Genomic DNA, 14975 nt, shown 5'->3' with positions numbered 1-14975 from the left:
AGTTAAAAAAAAAAAACTTAAAAAAAAAAAAAAAAAAAAGTGAACTTTATTTAAGGAAAATCTTAATTCTGCCTATGACCTTCATATATCTACTTCATATTTTTAGGTTTCCAAAGTTAATATTCAAAATAACTTAATACTCTTAGGTCCTTTGCCTATTTGAAAAAGATGCCACCAGATGTTAGGGGAGTCTAATGTCCAAACAACAGACTTTAGCCACAAGCAGTTGATTAATGGCTCCAATTCTATCTGTTAGGAACGATAACCCACCACGATCCCTGAATGTCCCTGCACACTGTTGCTGGGCATGCCAAGAAAGCACGGCCCTGACCACTCTTTACCCAGGCCAATTCTCAGTACTGTATTTGTATCACTAACCAGGAATGAGGTAACATCTTTCTTCTGACTGATTTTTAATCATTTATTCTTATTAGAACTTTTGGGAAGTTGGTTTGTGAAAATATATGTAATTTTCATGCATATGTGAAGTATCCCAGGAGGGAAACACAAGAATCTATGAGTACTGGATGCCTCTGCAGAAGGAAACTAGATTATTGGGAAAATTGGGATAGGAAGAATTATCAAAATAAACAAACTTCTCAATTCTTTGGATTTTGAACACAAAATAATTTCCTATCCTTAATAGTTTGTTAAACTAAAAAGAAAAGTGTAATGAACTTGAGGGTCCTGGTGTTTCTATGATTGAAGTGTACTTTCCAAAGAGATATATTCAAGTCCTAACCACTGGTACCTGTGCATATGACTTTAAGTTAAGATAAGATCATATCAGGGGAGGGTGGGCCCTAAACCCAATATGACTCCTATCTTTATTAGGAGAGACAGACACAAGGAAAACACCATGTGATGACTGAGGCAGAGACCACGGTGATGCACCCACAAGCCAGGGAACACCAAAGGAGAGATAGGAAACAGACTCGCCCCTAGAGCATTCAGAAAGAGTATGGCCTTACTGCCAACTTGATTTCAGACTGCTAGCCTCCAGACCCATAAGAATAAATTTCTGCTGTTTTAAGCCCCAAGTCTGTGGTACCTTGCTAAAAAAGCCCCAGAAAACTAACACAGTATTTGGCATATGACAGCCTAGGAAGCTACAACTGTCTTGAAGATCTTCATTGTATAAACTATCTTTACTGACACCTGGATGTGTCAGGCACCTGGATGGCTCAGTCAGTTAGGCTTAGGACTCCTGATTTTGGCTCAGGTCATGATCTCAAGGTCGTGAGATTAAGCCCCATATTGGGCTCCCCACTCAGAAGTTTGCTTGGTATTCTCTCCTTCTCCTTCTCCCCCTGCCCTTCCCCAACTCCCACACTCTCTCTCTAAAATAAATAAAAATTAAAAAAAAAAAAAAAAAAAAAAGAAAAGAAAAGAAAAGAAAAAAAGAAAAAGGTTAAGAACATTCCCAAGAAAGGGGAATGCCCAAAAGCTGGAAATAAAGGAACTGAAGACCAGAGTTTGGCAAACAAATAAGCTGATGCTACAGCTGCTCAGGCAGCTGGGGAGAAGCAGCTTGGAATGGGGAAGGCAATGGTCACAGTACCCAACGAGGGCTCACGAAGAGACAAGGCTAAGTTTGCATGAAAAGGACAGCCTCAACTTAAGACACACCCTAAGGGCTATAAACTACTCCACAAAAAGACAGATTAGGGAAAAAATAAAATCTACTATACAGGAAAATTATGATCCTAAAGTTCATCTGTCTTTGGATATTCAGTCAGATTGCTAATATGCATGATTACATTAACTTACACAATCTGTAGCCCCATTCAATATTAGGCACATGTCACAAACAACCCAAACTTATCAGAACAAAGGCAACGGACCATTGTGGTTAAGTTCATATACAAAGGGAACATTTAACAAATCACAAGCTACCAGAAAACTATTAAGTGCAAGAATAGACTTGGCTAGGATAAAGTCTCCCAGATCATTTGAAAAAATTACTCAAAACTAAAGATGTCTTACCCTAAAAATTACTTTGATTTGATAAGAATTATGCATTTAATTATAAAAAACTAAAATCCTTACATGGTATTTTATCAACAATACTTTTATTATACTACAGACAAATGAACAAAAAATTGTAACTATTTGCATGCATGTAATGGCAGATAAAAGAAATGCTGCTCAATTTCTATTTCCTTTGCATTCAGGAAGGTTACCTTATGATCTGTGAAGGTGTCCTATTAAGATTTTTGTGCTCACTGGAGGGTTTCTGAGACTGTGACCCTGCAGAATGACTAGAGAATGCATGTGGTCTTACTCCTGAAGGATGCTGGAGTCGAGGAGGTAGTGCTGAGGGAGCTTTTATTGGCTTGCTTGGATTCTTTGGCCCTCTGTAATCCATGTCTGTGACAAAAAGCCAAAAAAATCGCGAAACTTTCCTATTTAAAAACAAACAAACCAACCCAAGTACCAACATCCCTCCCCCAGAGAAAGATTAATTTGATATAATCCTAACCAGAGTGGAAATTTTGTCCAGAAGTGGAAGGTTTTCTCATCTTCTTCCCTGATACGGTGTTCCAGCTTTCAGAGGGAGGTGGTTTAAAGTTCTTCGAGGAGTGTCTTCAAGAGAAAAACATTTATAAAAACAAAGTACTCCTAGTAAGAGTATCTACTTAAGTATTCTGCATGAGTATTTTTAACTTACAAACGAATTTAGTTTTAGTTCTTAAATCAAAATACAAAGCATTTAGCAATCCAGATATAATTCTAATCAAGTCAGACGACATAAATCAAAAGCATAACCTAAAAAAATGGAAGACTAAAAGGCCTTAAACACAATCTAAGCAAAATATTGGATAAAAAAGGAATGACTTTAATTCTGTTAGATGTGCTGATGGTACTACAGCTAAGGCAGGGAGGGAGGAGTCCATATAATGTTAGAGAAATACATAAGCAGCTAAGTGTCTATTAAAATGATGTGTTGTCTGGCATTTGCTTTATTCAATTCCATACCCATTTTTTAAAAAGCGGGTTAGGGAGAACTGATTAGAAAAGACTGTCAAACACAGTTAGTTGCTGCAACAGGGTGGTGCTTACAGTGGGGTTCAATGTACTATCTTTACATTTGCATATGTTTGATATTTTCCCTAGTAAAGTTTAGGTGTGACTCACTACCCTTTTTTCTAACAAAGACAGCAGCAACTGAAACAAAAGGTGCTATAAAGACTGTGTAACAGCAAGTCAACCATAGTATTTTACTATTCCATGTGACAAACATTTAGTGAAAATGAACTACATGCAATGTCATACGAAGTGAAAATTAGAAATGAATATGGTCCCTGTCCTCCTACGTTCCCCACTTCACAGTTACAAAACAGTCAATTTCCCAAACTGCCTTTACAAAGAATGGCACATTTTAAACTAAGCAACAAAACAAGTTTTTAAAATGCATTAACACACAAAACACAAAATCTGAACTCAAACTGCTCTTTCAAGAGATCTAAATGAATTCATTTTCTACACAAAGGCAATACCTTTGGTTAATTTACAAATACATAGGGTAATTTAGAAATCCTCATGATTACAATAGGCTAAATGGAAGAGACAGTAAATGCCTCAGTTGAAGAGCTGTACATACTTCTTTCCAAGTTCTTCGACCAAAACGGGTCCATTCTCCAAGTGAATCCCTGGAAAGTCTGCATTAGAAAACTTTCCATTGTGATCCAACCTAACCTGCTGAACAATTGCAGAAAGAAAAATCAGTCACCTGCTTCCTTTGCATTAATGATCACCTTTTAAATTTTTATCTTATTTTTAATTAAAGAGAAAATGACTATATACTGTTAGAAACAAAACCAAGCTCAAAATGGTCAACATAATACTTTTCTGACCCCCCCAGACCTCTGTACCTCTAGCATAAAAAAAAGCCTTTTTTTGTTCACACTTCCAAAATTTTATAAACCGTTTCTATAAGTAATTCATGGAGAAGCAGGAACACAATCTATCAGGCTCCAAACAAGAGAGGCAGCATGCCCCAGTTCCGAACAAAGGGCGCCAGCACTGCACATACCTAGATTCTAGGCCCATCTTTTCTACTTACCAGCAATATGACCTTTGGCAAGTTACTTGTTTCATGCTTCAGTGTCCTCACATGCAAAATAGAGCTAATAATAGTACCTACATCATAGGACTCATGGAGATGGAATGAGGAACATAAGATATACAGAAAGGGCACTAACACACAGCAACCACTCTATAAATGAGAGAACCTCATATTATAATTACTATTATCTTCTCACTTTCTCAATTTTTAAAATGAGTAACTGTGACCTTTTTTTCCCCTAAAACTAGATCCATGACGTGTTCTCTAATACATAATTCTTATTACCCAACAGCAAACTGTGACAAGAGTAAGCCTTTAGGTTTCTTCCTAGAGTCAAACAGTACTTAATGAACCGGGTACTTGCTGATCACTGCACTACAAGCCCAAGGTACGCAGCACTGCTTCAAGTTAACTTCCTATTTCTAGATCTAGTCCTAAAGCTGAGGTTTCATTCTTCATTACTCACAAAAGGATAGTGAGCCTTCCCTCCCTTCAACAGTCTAGCAATAAAAGAGATCTTTCTGAAGTTAATCTGTCAAAAGTTTATACTACATCTTAAATGCTTGAGTAAAATCACCTTTGAGTCACAGCAGTTTCTGTAATAAAATATCAATTAAATTTTACCCAAGTTAGATAATCTAGTAGGTACAGAAACAAAATACTTTAAAAAGGAAAAAATTAAAACAAGTATCTGCTTTACCATCTACTTTATGAAGAGCATCTACTTTACCAAAAGCAATGCAACCACAAAGGAAACATACTTGACTTAAAATAATGAGCAAGTTTTAGTGATGCAGCAGCATAAGATAATCAATCTTCTCTGTTAAGGGGGAATGAGAGGGAGGGGGGCCCTAATAAGCCCGAGATTCACTTCTGTTTTTTTCCAAGTTTTCCAAATCACTATAACAAAAGATTCCACAATTCTGTTCTGTGATTACAGCACATTTCTGACAATTCCATAAGGAAGAACATAAATAAATCATATCCTCTTCTACCCTTCCTTTCAAATACCTCAGAATCAGAACACTTTTATTAAGTTCTTAAGATAGGCTATCATTGATGCTAATATAATCCTCATCAATCAGATACTTTTCACAAACCACTTTACCACACAGGAAATGAGTGTTAGCACAAGTCAAGCAAAAATGTTTGTCAATGGCTATTTTAAAGTAATTTTTAAAAGGCAACACTTCTCAATGAAAACCATTTTTTGTGAAAATTATCTCCAAATAAAATTTTTATGTACATAGATTATTTCTGTTTTGGAAATAGAGGACAATTTTTCCATTAAAAAAAAAAAAAAAACAGATGGGGCGCCTGGGTGGCTCAGTGGGTTAAAGCCTCTGCCTTCAGCTCGGGTCATGATCTCAGGGTCCTGGGATCGAGCTCCCCATCGGGCTCTCTGCTCAGCGGGGAGCCTGCTTCCCTCTCTCTCTCTCTCTCTCTCTACCTGCTTCTCTGCCTGTGATCTCTGTCAAATAAATAAAAATCTTTAAAAAAAAAAAAAAAACAGGGAACCTTAAAAATTATCCAGTTTCTCCAGCTTTGGAGTATCGACACTAGACTGGACAAGTCATTGTTAGCGGTAAGAAGGGGTGTCCTGTGCACTACAGGAAGTTTAGCGGTATTCCTGGCCTCTAACCAGTGGATATCAATAGCACCTCCCCGGCTGTGCTGTGACAACAAAAGTTGTCTACACACACTGCCAAATAGGGAGTGAGGAATGCAAAATCACTCCAAGTTGAGAAGTGATCTAATCCAACAATCAGCTACTTAAAAGCAACAGTTTACTCAAAATGAATGGCAAAATTCCCTTCATTAGGGGCGCCTGGGTGGCTCAGTGGGTTAAGCCGCTGCCTTCGGCTCAGGTCATGATCTCAGGGTCCTGGGATCGAGTCCCGCATTGGGCTCTCTGCTCAGCAGGGAGCCTGCTTCCCTTCTTCTCTCTCTGCCTACTTATGATCTCTGTCAAATAAATAAATAAAATCTTAAAAAAAAAACAAAAAACTCCCTTCATTACTATTCACTCTTTCTCAATCCAACAGAAAACCATTATGTACCCATCAAAATCTTCTAGGATGACTTTCATAAAACAAACTGGCCTATAATGTCAAGTCTGAATCAATTTCAGCAATCTGCCAACTGTAATGAAAATATCTAAAAATCTACTATGTTATTGTTACTTCTTTCAAACAAGTTTTTCAAAGACTGACATTGTACTTAAATATCACATGATGGGACGCCATGGCTTTTATATACATACAAATTTTGGTAATGTACTCTAATGGATCAAAAAACTAAACTTTTACAACTATTAAAATGCATATGTGATAAAATATATTCTGAAATCTCAAATTAACACATTCAAACTTGAACTGTCTTAATTCCTATTACAATAAATTAAGGTATCAAGTAAAATTTTTTCTTCCTCTATATAATCACTTACTTGACATTTATCTCCAACTTCATACTGTAAGCCAGCAGCAATGGAATAATCACGTTTCTGTTGAGCTGTAAACAGTTATGAGTATAAATATCAAGTTGACGTAATTACTTTCAAGTGTCACAAAGCAAATTTATGGAAAATACAGATTAACTTACCTTGCTTAGACTTCAGCCAGATTTCATATTCCACATTTCTATAGACTGCTGGATTGAGTGACTTAAGAACCTTTCTAGACAAAGGGAGGCTAGGAGAGTTCCCATTGTTTTTCGGGTTCTAAACAAACAAAGTCAGGAAGTCCAATCAACACAGAACAGAAATGCTTTTAAAACATTTTTGTTTGAGATACATGTAAGAGTAAAATCCAGTGAAAAAGAAAACTTTAAAAATTAGGAAGTCAACAAAAATTTTCTCAGAGTCAGATGATCCTGACTCCATTGAAAATGTACAAGTAAAGGGATGCCTGGGTGGCTCAGTGGGTTAAGCCTCTGCCTTCAGCTCAGGTCATGATCTCAGGGTCCTGGGATCAAGTCCTGCATCTGCTCAGCAGGGGGCCTGCTTCCCTCTCTCTCTTTGCCTGCCTCTCTGCCTACTTGTGATCTCTCTCTCTCCCTGTCAAATAAATAAAATCTTTAAAAAAAAAGAAAATGTACAAGTAAAAATTAAGACTAAATTAATGTGCTTTCTTAAGTGGAAGAACTAGTTAAAACCATTAAAAAAAAATACCTGATCGCTTGACAAAGCTTTAACTCCATTCACATCATTAGCAGTGGTAGTTTTACTCCTACAAAAGAAATATAACCATAGTTAAAAGTACAAATATGTGTTTATGCAATTAACTTATCTTAACCTCACATAAAGATCTCCAGTCATAATTATGTTTCAAAAAGCCAAAGCTATATTCCAGTGGAGTTCATACAAGCTTTAGTAAAAGGATGTACAAACGCCCATACACAGACACACACATACACATGTGTATCCATATTAAGATATAGATCAAAAACTACCAGTAATTCTTTATGTAAGGCTCAATCATCAAAAAAACAGAAACAAAAAGAACTATGAAATTTGGGTGGATGGAAAACTGAATTTATAAAATATTTAATGTAAATATTTTCTTTCAGTATATTGATGAGGCTCCATTAAACAAAATATTCCACAACAAATGAGCGCAAACACAAACTAAGTCATCAGTATGTTAAATGATGATAAGTACTATCTACAGGGTAGGGTGGCGTCCAGGTAGCCAGGTAGCAGAAGTGATAGTGCTGAGACATAGGCTTGAAATAACAAATAAGTGAGATGAGGAAAGGACTTGCTAAGATGCCTTTTTGAATAAAGAATTAAAGGTGATGAGACAGCAAATCATACGGCTATTCAGTATTATAGGCAGAGAGCAGCAAGTGGAAAGACCCTGAGGTGGCCAAGAGATTGGAAAAGCGGGAACATAGTGATGGCATGACAAACAAAAGAAGAGATGAGACTGTAGTCTTCTGTCCTATAGTTCCTCCTTACTCTCAGTCTTCAGGACAATCTCCAAATCTGTGTCCTTAAATATGGCAATATTTAAGAGACCACAACCTACAGTCTAGACTAAAAAATCACCCATAATTCCCAACACTTCAGGACTGACCAATATGAAAGTGAAAAGAATCTAGGCACAAGAGTAGAGTGACATCCTCCTTATTACCCAAACTATGCCTAACTATCATACCATAATTATGCAGCATTCTTCCCTAAACTAAAGCCTTAGCCTTCTTAGGCCAGACATGATACAAGTGAAGAGAAATGCTATTAATGCAACAATAAGTTAATTTAAAAAAGGCTTCAGGGACCTCTGGGTGGCTCAGTTGGTTAAGCATCTGCCTTAGGCTCAGGTCATGATTCCAGGGTCCTGGAATCTAGCCCCACACCAGGCTCCCTTCTTGGCAGGGAGCCTGTTTTTCCCTCTGCCTGCTGCTCCCCCTGCTTGTATGCACGCTCTCTCCCCCTTCCCTCTGACAAATAAATAAGACCTTTAAAAAAAATAAGTAAAATAAGTAAATTAATTAAAATAAATTTAAGAATAAAAAAAATTTAAAATGCTTCCATATTGGGAAGCCTGGGTGGTGCAGGCAGTGGGGCAACTGTTAGGCTCCAGTTGTTATCTCAGGGTCATGAGATCAAGACCCTTGTCAAGCTCTGTGCTCAGTAGGGAGTCTGCTTGAGATTCTTCCTCTCCCTCTGCCCCTTCCACTCGTGCACACTTCTGCATGTGCTGTGGGTGCATGCTCTCTTGCTCTCAAGTAATCAATCTTTGGAGGAAAAAAATGGCTTCCATGTTCCAAGGGCTACACATTAGCAGTTTAGAAAGACTGCACTTTACAATGAACACACCTTTCCTCATAAACTTCTCCAGCTTACTAGCCTTAACTTCATACCTATTTCATCAGTCAACTGCTATTCCAGACCCAACTGTTGCTAAAATGATGAGCAGGGACCAAAGGTCCTCCACACCATAATAGGTAATAAGCTATAACAAGCTAATCACTCGCTCTCTCAACTTCCTCTAAGCTCAATGGCACATTCTAATCAGATAGGAGCCTAGATTAAATGATGGAGCAGAACTTCTGTTTAAAGTCAGTCTATCCTAGAATTAAATGTGCAATAGCAGACCCAGATTCTAACCTGACTCATCTCTCTCTTACAAAGAAATGGTAGTCAATCATTTTTTCAGTAAGGATCAGAAAAATGTAACTTCACAAATGCCTGGTATTTCTGATAAAAGGAGATATATTCAATAAAGAATTAGATATCCTAAGGTTTAATTTCATTTATTTCTCTAGTTTCACTATGGAACACCAAGTAGGCTTTCATACTCTCACACGCTAGGAATAATATATTATCCTGACTAGGAATGGAATTGGGTAGAGCTCTTATAAAACACAGAGTAAACGTTTTAACATTATTAATAAAAACTAAAAAAATGTCAGACGCCGTATCTAGAAACTAGGCTATACACATTATACATTATTTATTTTAATTCTTACAAATTTCCCTCCGAGGAAATACTAATATATCCTAATTTTATATAGAATTGGGGCATGCTAGTGAACTTAAGTAAGTTGCCCCAAGTCTAGTCACTTTAGCAGGAAGCCGGGATTGAAACCAGATTTGGCTGTCCATGGCCCCAAGCTCTTAACCACTATCCTACATTATCCTATGTGGAAAAGGCCTCAGAGAATCTAAGTTAAAAGGTGTTTATTCACAATCCTAAACAGAGACATTACCCAGAGCTGTTCTCATACTTGTACCCCAATTTGGGACTATTATTATATAAAACAAAAAAGGAAGGCATTATCTGAGTAAGGAAACAATAAAAGAAAGTCGTGGAAATAAAATGGTCATTTTTTTCATCATTGGATATGTAAACAAATGACAGGTTAACCTTAAAATTTTACAATACACACACACAGAGAGGCAGAACTAAGTCTATTATACACATATACTTGTAGATTTTACAGAAATAGAGCCTATCAATCAAAAACATCAACTTTCAAAAACAGTCCCGTAATAAAAATTAGATAAAATCAGAGGCAGGAAAAAAGAATCTTGTACTGCAGATTGCTATATTTTAGGTACATAATGAGGTATATAATACCTCAATATGTGAGGCAACTCCATGCCTCACATTCCTTATTGAACTATTTCTTAACAGGGCACTATAAAGATATTTTAGGACTTAAATTCATTCTTACTTGCAACTGTCATCCTCTGAATCGGATATTTCACTGTTGTTTTCATCAACTACTTCAGAAGTGTCTAGTCCCATCAATATTTTACTAACATCAGTTTTAAATACCTTCTCATACAGCAATTCATAAAGGAGAGCTGCAATTAATAAGAGAAATGTTATGCAACATTAACTAATGTTATGTTTTAACACAAAATTGACAATGTCTATTGCCCAGGTTTCTAAAATCCTAACTAGGGCACCTGTAACATCTTCTGCTCAATAATACAATTTAATCGAAAAGTTATTTAGATAGAAAGTAACTAGAATTTGTCTCTGTAATTAATTTGAAATCATTACATAAGCTAATGCCATTTTTAAAACACAAAAAGGTACCACAACCGTGAAACAAGTATGATAACAGTAAAAGCTAAACATGCATACAATTACTGCATTCCAGGCACTGTGCAAACCCTTTACATATGTTCATATTTAATTCCACGCACAGCAAAGTATTATTCTAAGAGTACAGATGAGGAAACGAGAATTAAAAAGGTCACATAATCTGCCCAACCTTAAGAGATGTGGAAAGAAAACATTAAGAAACTTTAAGACTCCTAGAAGAGGACAGCTTTTCATAACGGACTCCAAAAACAACTGCTATAAAATGTATTCTGAGTACCCACTGAAAGAAGCATATTTAATCAACTTTTTTGCTTTAAAAAAAAAAAAACTAGAAAACACAAAAATATAGATTACCAAATACTCAAAAACACATTACAGATGGCATTTAGGACTCTAATTATACTGCAGCAATCTTTTTGAAACTAAAAATTCATCAACAATAGGTACCCACCCTCTAGATGAGTCCCCAAAGAGACCACCTTCTCACAGATCACCTTTCTGCCACCCCTGATAACATCTAAAACATAGGCATGAGAGAAGTATGGGTAAGGTAGGCTCCATGAGCTATCCTTCCCAAAGCTGAAATGTCTAGATTTTAACCAGCTAGAAGAGGAGGACACAGACTAGGATACAGACAGCTACACTTTATTTTAAAACAGATCCATCAATTCTCAAAATTGCATTACCCATATCTTTACTGGTCACCACTAGCTTAAGAACAAAGGAAAAAGCTGTTACATGCCTAGCACTAATGCTCTGTTTGAGTGATGTGCACTACATCAGACAGATGATAAAGGAGAGTAAGGTAAAAAGGACTACTAAAATGGTAATTCTCAACTAGGGAAGGAGAGGGGATTTTATCCTTCTAAGAAACACCTGGCAAAATTTGGAGAGCTTTTTACTTGTTGCAATGAAAAAAAGAGAGCTCTCTACATGGTACATGCCAGGGACATTATACTTAATGTTCCATAATGCACAGAACAGCTCCAAAGAATTATCTGGCCCAAAATGGCAGTAGTGTCAAGGTTAAGAAACCCTGTTCTAGTGTCAAAACAATCAAATGCTTGATTTGCTCATTTAGATTTTCAAGCTCTACACCAACTTTAAAAACACACACAAATGCTTATTACCAAAATGAAGTACTGCAGAAAAGAAATAACTGTACTTACAAGTCAAATTCAAGTTACTAGCTCCATTTTTTCCTAGTCAAACAAGTTTTCATTACAGTATTAATACTTCTGCTAACCCAAGATTCTCTACATATCTTCGTATGCAACAAAACAGACTTGTTTGTATTAGGACTGTATAACTTAGGAATATAACTTCCTACACAAACACGACGGTGATACTCACACTGACACATTGCTGAGTTCTCTTTATACTTTATGGGATAGACAATATCATAATGATTTCCATTTGAAAAACACAGTAATACCTGAAAGGGAAAAATTAAAGACACCTTTCAGTCCAGTCCTTCACTTATGACACCTACACAGCAACTTTTACCTCCAATTTCTCTGAATTACTAATAAATAATATCCAAATAGAAAATGATTATTTTAGGGGCACCTGGGTGGCTCAGTCAGTTAAGCAAGCATCTGCCTTTGGCTCAGGTCATTATCTCAAGGCCCTGGGATGAACCCTGCATTGGACTCCCTGCTCAGTGGGAGTCTGCTTCTCCCTCTTCCTCTCCCCACCCTGGCTCATACTCTCTTCTCCCTTGCTCTCACCCTGTCCCTCTATCCCTCCCCCACCCCCCTCTCTCTCCTTCTCTCTCTCTCTCTTGCACATACTCTCACAAATAAGATTTTTTAAAAAATGATTATTTTAGGGGCACCTGGTGGACTCAGTTGGTTAAGTGCCCAACTCTTGATTTCAGCCCAGATCTTGATAGGGTGGGGAGTTCAAGCCCCACACTGGGCTCCATGCTAGGCATGGAGCTTACTTAAAGAAAAAAAAAAGATTATTTTAGAAGCAACCTAAGGCTTCAGTGTCGTCAACTATGGTATATCCAATGCTGAAATGTCATTAAATCAAAAAGTTCTCAATGATCTAGGGAAATGTTTATGGGATCACAAAAAATATACAATATACATGAAAACAACAGAATTTCCACTACTTAAAAAAACAAGACAGTTAAAAGACCGTAAAATACTAAATACTCCAAAACCTTATGAAGATGCTGACCTCTAAGAGGCACAATCAAACGTAAATTTTTTTCTGCTGTTTTAGTTTTAAGTACTTTCTAAATAGTCAATTGCTTATGCAATGAGAAAGACACACTGATTTTGTTTGAATTATGGTGTATTCCCAAACCTGTATGGGATAGGCCAAATACAGAGCCATGCACCCTTTTTTTTTTAATTTTTTTTTTAATATTTTATTTATTTATTTGACAGACAGATCACAAGTAGGCAGAGAGGCAGGCAGAGAGAGAGGAGGAAGCAGGCTCCCTGCTGAGCAGAGAGCCCGATGCGGGCCTCGACCCCAGGATCCCGGGATCATGACCTGAGCTAAAGGCAGAGGCTTTAACCCACTGAGCCACCCAGATGCCCCCCAAAGTCCTTTTTATAAGGTAGTATTTCACTCAATTCCCCTCCCTTTTACCACCATTAGCACGATGACAAAACACTTCAACTTGGCCTGGATGATTCCAAAACAGCTAATTAAAACAAAGTTCTCTTGTAACAATGAACCAACTGAGGGTTGTTTTTTTTCTTTCTTTCTAGTCTTTACATAATTTTTCAGTTGTTTCCAGTTTGGGACTAGATAATAACATCTCAGCCAGTAAATTATCTTTATAAGGAGAAATATATCACTATTACCCAAGTATTTTTGGATACAATGGCAGAACCTACTTTCACAAGTAATTTTACTACTTAATGTTTATAGTGATGCAGAACAGTCTAGTTAATCATATACACTAGTATCTGAGGTTTTTTCCTCTACTGTAATGTTCTGATAGTGTTCAACAAGGAGATTTGTGGGAAAAAAAAATACAAAATATGACTCAATAATGATTAACAGGAAGTTTAAAAAAAATTATCATAACCTTCATACAAAAATATTTCAAAAGGTCACCTTAGCCTAGAAAGTCAAGGTGGCAAGTGGTTCTTTTACTTAAATCCTTCAGAAACGCTTAGAAAAATTCTTACCTTCTCCGGGAAATTATTTTCAGTTACTTGTGAAGGAGAAACATTTGGTTCCCGATAAATTATAAAATCTTTCCTGAAAATAAAATTGAGCAATTACTTCTGGGAAAATGTATTTCATGACTTAACCATTATTCGTTCATTCATTCACTAAGAGCCTAATATGTGTCCAGCAATGTCCCAGGCAGTGGAGAGAGCAGTAAACAAAGACAGCAATACAATAACTTAATTGTAAAACACCTGTATGAAAGTACCTTTTTAAAAAGTAGAACTTCAAATATAATTTGCATATATGTTAACTTCAGATATAATTCTAAAAGGAGACTTCAAAATTACAGAAATTGTGAAGATGAAATTTTATACAGACATTTCAAGAAGAAAAAATAAAGCAGTCACCTGTTCTTCTCCCAGACAAAAGTAGTTAAATAGTAACATGGTGTTTTGCCTCGTTCTAGTGGCCATATATCTGAAGCTACCATCCCTGAGAAAAGTAGGAAATCATTCCTCTATCAAGTTGCTAAGTAATATTGTTTACAGGCCTGGAAAAATGTCTGTATTGCTTCCCAAAGGTATTTTGAGAATTACAATTTCTAAACGTTGACATATTTAACATCCAAACCTAATTGATGCAATTAAAAAAATCTTAGAAAAGATGCTTCACAATTAAGGCATAAAACTGCTTTGCTATTCTAACAATTTTAGTATAATGGAATATATACTAATTTCCCACTCACTTTTTGTTTCCTAATGTTACTACAGTGTTTACCTGTACATAAGAGAAAGGGCACTTATTTCCACTTGTCCAACCCATTCCTGTATTAAAGAAAAAAAGTTGGCACTTAAGTTTTCATACTTCATAATACATATACCTCTATACAATACCTTAACACATACCTTTATGACTATACCTCATGAGCTAGAAAAAGCTCATTAATATTATTAGTATATTATGTATTATATATGTATAATTATGTATATTGTTTATATTTTGTATTATATATAATGTAACATATTAGTATTATTAAAACATTTATATAAAACAGACATTACATATATAACTAAAAATCGAGGGGCGCCTGGGTGGCTCAGTAGGTTAAAGCCTCTGCCTTCGGCTCAGGTCATGATCCCAGGGTCCTGGGATCGAGCCCCACATTGGGCTCTCCGCTCAGCGGGGAGCCTGCTTCCTCCTCTCTC

General features: G+C 36.5%; 1 protein-coding gene across 6 annotated transcripts in view; it reads right to left on the bottom strand.

The window, feature by feature from the left end:
* Positions 1–14975, bottom strand: part of OTUD4 (OTU deubiquitinase 4) — a 42088-nt gene that overhangs the window by 12591 nt on the left and 14522 nt on the right. For 5 of the 6 annotated variants that reach the window (XM_032855605.1, XM_032855601.1, XM_032855599.1 and 2 more), the window contains exons 4-13: positions 14548–14594; positions 13785–13857; positions 11983–12064; positions 10250–10382; positions 7239–7296; positions 6671–6788; positions 6516–6580; positions 3605–3702; positions 2483–2586; positions 2184–2370 (exon numbers count right to left, since the gene is read on the bottom strand). In XM_032855605.1, coding sequence (XP_032711496.1) covers positions 2184–2370; positions 2483–2586; positions 3605–3702; positions 6516–6580; positions 6671–6788; positions 7239–7296; positions 10250–10382; positions 11983–12064; positions 13785–13857; positions 14548–14594 — 965 coding nt within the window. The remainder of the gene's footprint in view (positions 1–2183; positions 2371–2482; positions 2587–3604; positions 3703–6515; positions 6581–6670; positions 6789–7238; positions 7297–10249; positions 10383–11982; positions 12065–13784; positions 13858–14547; positions 14595–14975) is intronic. The other variant, XM_032855600.1, reaches the window with a different exon arrangement.

This window comes from Lontra canadensis, unplaced genomic scaffold (assembly GCF_010015895.1).
Source record: "Lontra canadensis isolate GAN:19392208 unplaced genomic scaffold, GSC_riverotter_1.0 scaffold10, whole genome shotgun sequence".
In the NCBI taxonomy this organism is placed as follows: Eukaryota; Metazoa; Chordata; class Mammalia; order Carnivora; family Mustelidae; genus Lontra; species Lontra canadensis.
Note: the sequence above shows the minus strand (reverse complement) of the source record. Positions and strands in the feature narration are given on the sequence as shown.